Source organism: Eschrichtius robustus, chromosome 4 (genome assembly GCF_028021215.1).
Source record: "Eschrichtius robustus isolate mEscRob2 chromosome 4, mEscRob2.pri, whole genome shotgun sequence".
NCBI classification, from domain to species: Eukaryota; Metazoa; Chordata; class Mammalia; order Artiodactyla; family Eschrichtiidae; genus Eschrichtius; species Eschrichtius robustus.
In genome coordinates, this window is record NC_090827.1 from 148,195,865 (window position 1) to 148,204,350 (window position 8,486).

The 8,486-nt window shown below is 51.3% G+C and overlaps 1 protein-coding gene across 6 annotated transcripts in view; it reads left to right on the plus strand.

Moving 5' to 3' along the window:
• KIAA0232 (KIAA0232 ortholog) overlaps positions 1-5,641 on the plus strand; it is an 88,916-nt gene extending 83,275 nt beyond the window's left edge. For 2 of the 6 annotated variants that reach the window (XM_068543471.1, XM_068543473.1), the window contains 2 exons: positions 709-806; positions 2,906-3,233. In XM_068543471.1, coding sequence (XP_068399572.1) covers positions 709-806; positions 2,906-3,085 — 278 coding nt within the window. In that variant the 3' untranslated portion in view covers positions 3,086-3,233. The other 4 variants (XM_068543470.1, XM_068543472.1, XR_011073969.1 and 1 more) reach the window with 4 other exon arrangements.
• Positions 5,642-8,486: the final 2,845 nt, after the last annotated feature.

Below are 8,486 nucleotides of genomic sequence, written 5' to 3' on the forward strand. Positions count from 1 at the left end.
AGGTGGTTTGAATGCGAAGGCAGGGCTGAGGAGCATCAGACTAAGTGATCTACCTGCTTCCTTCCAATTCCAGCTCACAGTCCTGTCCCCTCCCGAGAGCCGCGTACCCAGTCGGAACGCTAGCCCCCTTCCTCCGCCCTGTTCCACAGGTGGCTTAGTTTGCTGCTGAGCTGAGGAAGAACAGAGGATGTTGCCCTGCTTTGTCTTCTCCGTTGCGCCCCCTCTTGTCTGAGATCCCTTTGCTCACTCGTTCTGTGAACATACGCGTGGTGCATCATCTGTCCCCCTCCACGCCACGTACGCGCTTGAGAGCTCGGACCTGGCTGGTCTTTTTATCCTGTGTTCCCAGGGCCTGTCGCTTAGAGGTGTGAGTACGTATTTGTTGAATGAGTGTCTCGTGGTGGGATAACAAGAATGTATGATTATGCTGGCCTGTGTTTTTGTTTTTTGTTTTTTTGTTTTAACTCTATGAACAATTTGTTAGAAGAGTTTTTAAATTGGCCTAACATTTTCCTCGTACACACCTATCCGGCTGATGCTGAACATGTCTGCTTTTAGTGACTTCTTAAAATCTCCAAAGGGCTGTAGACCTAATTGATCTGACTTTTCATTGAAAAATGAAACAAGAATGTATGTTCCGTTTAACTGTGTCCTAATGAAATTTCCCCCCCTTTCCCTCTTTTCCCTTCTCCATTCAAAATGATTAAGAATGTTATACAAATGCCAAGGGAGAGAATGGTATAGAAGAATATCCAGATGTTAAAGAAATGCCCAGTAATGAAGAGCGTCTGTTAGATTTTAATAGGGTAAGTGGACTGTCCTCCTCCTTATTATTAACTTACAAATGGCCACCACAACCCCCAAAGTCTGGGAGCCCTGTGACTGCCTTTCCCCGTCACCAAGCTCTGTGGATGTGGCCTTTCTCGTCTGTGGCCCTTTGGTCTGCATCACCTCCCACTTACTGCCAAGGCTTCCCTCTCTCCGTACAGTCTGTCCGTCACACTGCCGCCAGAGGGAGTTTCTCCATGCAGATCTGACCCTGTCACTCCCCTTAAACTCCTTGGGTGGGCGCCCTTTTCCCCATCAAAGTGTTCACCACAAGGGAGCCCTTCCGGTGCTCATTCCTGCCCCTCAGCCGACTGCACTTTCTGCTCGCCCGCCCCGCAACCGGCCTGTGAGCTCCCGGGGGCAGGGACAGGGCCTGTGCCTCGCCCGGGGAGGCAGGCAGGTGAATGAGTCGAAGGGAGCTTCTGTGGCTTCTCAGTGTGATTGTCATTGTCAGTTGAAGTCTCGTGAGAAATTGCTCCCAAAGCGCCCTGTGGTCTTGGTGTCCGTGGACCTGTCAGACCGAACCCATCAAGGCAGACGTTTGGGGGCGTCCCCCAGCGTCTCTCCATCTCCGTGGATGTTCCACCCCCCCAGCGTCAGTCCCCAGACCCAGAACTCGTTCTTCGTTCCTCTTTCTCTCACCTACACACGCAGTCTGTGTGCCCGTCCTGACCACCCACCTCTCAGCCGGCTCCATCATTCACGCTTCCTCCGCATCACCACCCCCTGCGGACCGCTGCCGTGGGGTTTGCCGTGGGCTTCGCCGTGGGCTTCGCCTTGGCCTTCCTGCTTCCACCTTTCCCTCCCCAGTCTTCTCCCCACACCGTGAGGCAGGACAGCCTCGCGAGGGTTACTTCGTTTAGTCTCACAGCCGCCCCGGGAGGTAGGTGCTGTTATTTTGCGGAAGAGAAAACTAAAGGCCCGTAAAGATTCAGAACGTGTATCTGCACAGCCACAGCCTAAGTGCATACCTGAGCCATGACCCTCAGCCCTGAGTCTGACTCCCGCTGCCGAGCGCCATGGCCTCTCGCCCTCGCGCACTCCCTGCCAGGCCGTGTGTGTTTGCCCTCGCCTGCCTCTCTGATCCCGCGTCCTCTGCCCCACCCCCCGCAGGAGTGTGGTGGTCTTTCTGTCCTCCTTCCTCCGGGGCTCTCAAGCAGGGACAGTACTGCCATCTGGAAATGGTGGGGGGGGGGTGGGGGCGGCTGCTTGGGGGATTTACTGTTATTCACTGTGGGGATTCACTTGGGGGATTTACTGTTATTTACTGTTATTCACTGTGGGTGACTAGGGAGGCGTTGCTCGTCACTTTGGGGAGGGGGAAGAATTCCTGGTCACTGCTGCGGGGAGGGTGACGTTGCTAATTACTGTGCAGGGAAGCACCACCAGGTATTATGACTGGGGAGGGACTGCCACTTGCACTTGGTGTCCTGAGGGCCAGAGATGCTAACCATCTTGTGGGTGGGGGAGAGTCCCACACAGCCAGAAGTATCCCCAAAAGGTACCATATGCCTATGGACCCCCAATTCAGAAGCACAGCCCCGAAGTCCCAAGCCAGCTCCGGCTGTTTCTGTGGCGCAGCTTGCTTCTTGGCCTTTGGGCGAGGATGCCCCTCCTCAGAAGAACCACCCCGCCCCCCCCCCCGCCCCGCTCCTACCTGGAGAGCCCCGTCGGCCGCATCCCCAGCTGGTCAGCGCAGCAGGAAGCCAGGAAGCTGTGCTGGTCGGGCTGCTTGCTGCCCTCTCCCCTGGAACGTGAGCCCCAGCAGGGCGAGGCCGTGCCGTCCTCCCGGTGGAGCCCCCGCTCAAAGACTCGTTTCCACCCAGCCCTGACGTCGGCAGCGTTTTGTCCAAGGGGCTGAACATGGAGAATTAGGGTTTGAGATCGTGTATAGATCAGGGAGGAAAGCTTGTTTGTTTTGCTTTCAAACAGGAAAACTCTTTAGATTTTTGTAACTCTCCACTGGAAAACATCAACAATTTGTTTCTTAATCTCTGCATACATAGAGTGTCTCACATAGCCCTTTTGAAAAAATATCTGGCTTTTGACCTGTTGAAAATTGTTCCTTTCATCTTAGGTGTCTTCTGTTTATGAAGCAAGGTGCACAGGAGAGAGAAATTCTGGAGCAAAATCAAACGGCTTCCGCAGAAAGATGTACTCCAGTGCCAGCTCCGCCTCGGAGGACACGGGCTCGGAAGGTGGAGGCGCGTGGGTGGAGCCCAGGGAGGAGGAGCTCTTTTCTCGAACTCATCTCTAAACCTGCAGAGTAGTACAAATTATTTTTAAAAATTGATATGTGAGCGAAAAGTACCCTTTTGTGAGGCCTGTTCATCTAAAACAACAACTTAGGTTTCTAAGGTTTCTTCTTCAATTAACTGGTTCAGATCAGTAATTATCTTTCTCTTCTTGCTTATTTTAGAGTTGAGGACAGCTATCCTGTTGAAGATTTTTTTTTTTCAAGCTGTTAAATTCTTGGCTATTTGAAATAGACTAGATGTGTTGTCCTACCAAGAATGGGTGTGCATGTGCTCGTCTTAGAAGCATCACTGCCTGTTGCACCTTCACTGCAGCGCCTTCCTCCCAGCTGCAGTCACATCACTGTCACCTTACTAGCGTCGCAGTGTCAGCAACCACCTCCGCTATCCAGAGACTTTAGCTTTGGAACATTTAGGCTTTGTCCTCTAAGAACTGGGATATGAATACTTACCCTGCGGTGGATCAGTGCCTTTCTGAAGGCAAGAGGGCAGCACGGGTGACTCATCCCCGGTCTTCATTCAGTAAAATCTCATGTACATTTAAAGTAGGAACCACAAGGGTGTGCTTTTAGAGACTTACAAAATACTGTGTTTTCTCTCTTAGGATTTTCCCCCTAGAGTATCACGGACAATACCATGGTTTGTGACTTTCTTGCCACCTGAGGCAGCCAAGGCTTTGAGGTACGGGGTAGCGTTTGAGGCCAAGCGGGGTGAGAGCGCACCCCCGACCTGCTCTTAACGCTGCAGTTACATTTCCCCCAGGCACCGCTCAGGGTTATTTGCGGTGAGTCTTACAGTACTCGATGAGGACCTTAGTTGCAGATGAGATTTTTCTGGTGACCGATACTGAATCGAAGCCCCCAGAACTTGAGACTGTAAACGTTTGGCACGCAATAAAGGCCATCCCAGCACCCCAAAGAGACCTTGGCTGCTACAGCTGGCTGCTGTTGTGGCTGTGACTTAGTATAGCTTAGATCTCATTTTGTGTTTGAGAGAATGTTCTGGGCAAGTTCTGTGTGTGGCGGGTCGGAGGGTAGAGTACTGATTTCTCCCATACCTGTGTGATTGCTTCATGGGACCCGCTTTCCCGTGTCACTTGGGAACCCAGGGGTCAGTCCCTCTCATCCAGTCCCGTCCATTCGTGACGGTCGCTTCCTTGAGCTTTCACACTGCCATGCAACAGGTTGAAGTTAGAAGGAGCAACATTTGCAAAACCTAAACGTTTAAAATAGTTTTTCTTTTTTAACCAACTCATTGTTTGTTTGTTTTTTTTTTAAAAAAAACAATGTGTGACATCAATTTAGCATGTCTAACATCAGGAAGTCTAATATGGGTGAGACACCTTCACCACTATTTTGGCAGGCAGTAAACACATAATTTACTAGCTGGGAGCTGAACTGGCTGAGAAATACATGATTTGCTTCGAGCATTGGGTTTTGTTGCCTTTTTCTTAATTGATGACACAGACAACTCCATCCAGGGCTGTGGAGTCATCCCCGGCGCTGTCTGTCCTCACTGTGGGAAACCTGATGGGCCGTTGGGTTTGGTCTCACCACATGTCAGGGTTTGTTTTTATACAGCACATCTTTGACACTTTAAAGTGGGTTTGTGTGTGTGTGCGTGTGTGCGCGTGTAAGGTTTTATGTTGCTGTTATTTATTTACAGACTTTATAAGGTTATATGTATTTTTCTTTCTTCCAGAGCTTCCTAAAAATTGATTAGCATCTGCACTGAAATATAATTTAACATCAAAGGCAAAAAAGAATTGGAAGTTGTAAATTCCTAAAATCACTACAGTGACGATCATCCTAGAGATCGTTGCTTATGTAGCCGAGACCAAATAAATATATTTCAGACACAACCTTTAGCTCAGTTGATTTTGGACAGCTGCTTTTTATCACGAAAGGGCTCCAGGTGGTCAAGGTGTAGACTTCCTTACACGCTAGTGGGAAGACATTGCACCTTCCACGGGGGAATGGGAATGGATTATAAGCGGGCAAGGGGATTAACAGATTATGTATTTATTTGTTTTCATAGCTAACTGGCTGAAGCCCAGAGGCTTTCAGCGACAGAGCTGAAACTGTGGTTTTCAGTTTTGTAAATGGATGATCACAAAGAAAAAGCATTTTTTAAAAAGTTGGCAAAACGCTGAAACGCACTGTGGTATGAAGCGCATTGCATATCCATAGCACTGAAGTATCAGTTTTCCATTCCTGGGCTATTTTTTTCCCCGTGGTTGTATTGTTCTGATTTCGCGTACACCAGAGTAACTGGTTTTTTGTTTTCTTGTGGAGTTAACACCAAATAAAAGATCTAAAAAAAAGTTGGTTGTCTTTATTTATCGTAGCAAAGATTCTTTTATAAAGAACCCCAGCCTCCTCTTAATTATGTGTGCCCAGGTCACATCATCCCAGAAGAAGGTTATTTAGCTCTTCCTATACGCGTTGCAGAAAGTGCTGGCGTCTGCTTTGCTGGAGAAGAAAATGGGTGGGGCCTGCTGAGAGAAGAGTCCACACCCCCCCATCCCCACCCCTAGGAACTACTGCCTGAACCTTGCAAAGAACACACCATTTTTGTCTTGTGGTGGTAGACAAAGCTTAATCTTTCTGTTCTGAAAAAAAAAAAAAAAATTCAATGTATGTATATTAACATGATCACTGTACATTGTAAGAAAGAAATCAATGTATTATTAAAGAAGTATAAAGGAAAATTCATCTGTACCTCCATCACCCTGAGAGGGTAGCTTTCTAACATTTGTGCAAAACACCATTCTAGACAGCTGAGTGTATATATGGATATATAGAGAGAGAAGTTTACATTGAAGGGTTGTACTATATTTGCCCTTCTGTAACTTCAGAAATAGGTTTTTTTCTCAGACATCTTTTCATGTCAGTAATGATAGATCTGCGTCATTTTTATAGCTGTATGATTCTGTTATATGAATTTAACAGGTTCCTTGTGGATCAACTTTTTTTTTTGGCTGCGCTGGGTCTTCGTTGCTGCGCGGGGGCTTTTCTCTAGTTGTGGTGAGCGGGGGCTACTCTTTGTTGCAGTGCGCGGGCTTCTTGTTGCGGTGGCTTCTCGTTGTGGAGCACGGGCTCTAGGCATGTGGGCTTCAGTAGTTGAGGCACGCGGCCCCTAGAGCACGTGGGCTTCAGTAGTTGTGGCTCGTGGGCTCTAGGGCACAGGCTCAGTAGTTGTGGCGCACGGGCTTAGTTGCTACGCGGCATGTGGGATCTTCCCGGACCGGGGATCGAACCCGTGTCCCCTGCATTGGCAGGTGGATTATTAACCACTGCGCCACCAGGGAAGTCCGTGGATCAACATTTAGAATGTTCCTTTCGTGTTCAGTATTCTAAATAGCATTTCTGTGGACGTCCTTAAACATGGGTCTCCTTGGACGATGGCTGCGGAAGGGCAGTTCCAGCCCGTGGGATGCCTGCTGCCGGTGCGGTGGTGTCGCCCACGTCACACCGACACAAGGTCCTTGAGACCTGTGCATGAGCTTAGACATCCTTTTTTTTTTTTTTTTTTTTTTGACTTTTAAAAATAGTTTATTTCAAAATAATTACGGATTCACAGGAAATTTCAAAGATACTACAGAGAGGGCTCATGAACCCTTCACTGTTTGCCCCATGTCTACATCTTCCATAACTACTGTACAATATCAAACTCAGGAAATACGTGTTGATAAAATATGTACGTATAATTCTGTGCCATTTTATCACATGTATAGATTCATGTACAGCCGCCGCCCACCCTTACCATGGTTTTACTTTCCAGGGTTTCAGTTACCCGCGGTCAACCTCAGAAAGCTTAGACATCCTTTTTCTCAACCATCCGTAAGCTGAGTACTTGCCTTTTCGTCAGCACGGAGGAGAGGTGGGTTTCTACAGGAGGATTCGAATTGTGTCCTCCCCATCTGTTTCTTTCTGGTTGCTGGGATGTGTAGGCACGTTTTTAAATGCCTTCTCCATCTTAAGAGTAAAAAAAATATTCTCCCGCGTTAGGTAGAGCAGATCTCTGGAGCATGCGTCTTGCAGACAAAGACCAAAGCTGAAGGAGTCAGCTTCACTTTTCCCAGCTAGCTGAGCGGCCGCCTCGACACCGTCCCGTCGTCTGTGAAATCCTTCCCCAACCCGACTGGAGGTGACATCTGTAAAGGGAACCCCAGGGCTGAGCACTTAAAGCAGCGCCTCGCGCCCAGCAAGCCCCCCGAGCCTTCGCTCGTGGCTGAGCAGCGGGTGGGCGTCATCCCGGGATGCGTCTGCATCCTCGCTGGCTGAACTGGCCGAACTCCGTCTTCCTTGGTCTGGCCGCGGCGCCCCGCTGGGCGGTGTGGTGGCAGCCGGCCGCCCTACCGGAGGCACTCAGGCAGGACCGGAGGCTGGCGGGGCGGCCCCGCGTGCGGGCGCGACAGGAGACGTCACAGGAGTGTGCCCTCCGCTGCCGCGTCCCGGACCTCTCCCGTCCGTCAGCTCCTTGCACGGGTGTGCGCCTCGTGGCCACGCCGACCATTGGCCCCACCTGTCGTCGTGGCTCTTTGAAGACCTGCGAGCGTAGCTGCCTCACAAGTGCCCTCACCCGCAGAAGCAGGGTGGGGTGTCGAGCTGGACTGAAACGGGGCTGCCCTGTGCACAGCGGCTGGAGGCGGGGCCCTGGCCTGTTACTGTCCCCAGGAACTGTGGCGTCACAGCCGAGTGAACAGCGAAGGGCCGTGAAGGCCCCTGCTTAGGTGTCCCTAAGGTGCCGGGCTTGCCCCTTCTGCCACTGCAGACGCCGTCCCGGCGGCCCTGGGCCCGTGGGTGAAGTGGCTGTGAGCAGGCCTGGGAGGCTGGCGGCTGCACAGCGGCCGAGGAGGAGGAGGAGGAGGAGGAGGAGGGCCCCGCCCCGGCTTCTCTCAGGAGCAGCTGGTGGACGGCCTCCCAGGCTGGGCTCTTGCCAGCACGGAGACCAGCACCCGAGCCTCTGCTTCGGAGCCCGCCGCTGGCCTTTCGTCGCTGGCGAGTAGTTAACAGCATTTCTCAGGGACAGTTCCCTCCGTGAGCTGACAGCAGCTCCTGGCACGCGAGCGGGGTCGGCGTCACCAGGACCAGCTGAGCACGTGCCGGGCGTTCTCGCAGACGGTCTTCGGTGTTCATTCTCAACGCCGTGGGCTAGGTACGACTGCCCCACTTTACGAGTGAGAAAGCATACACGGGGGGGAAGTTAACCACCCGCATAGGTCTCACGCCTCGTGAACGGTGGAGCCCATCCCAAAGCCTCCATCTGGCCAAAATGCCACTATGAAAAGTGTGCTGGGGGTGGGGGGGGCGGGGGGAGATGTTGAGCAGCTGCCTCTGCCCCGCCGTCTCTTTCTAGTCCTCGTGAGTTACGTAATCGTAAGGGCGTCATCTCCAGGAG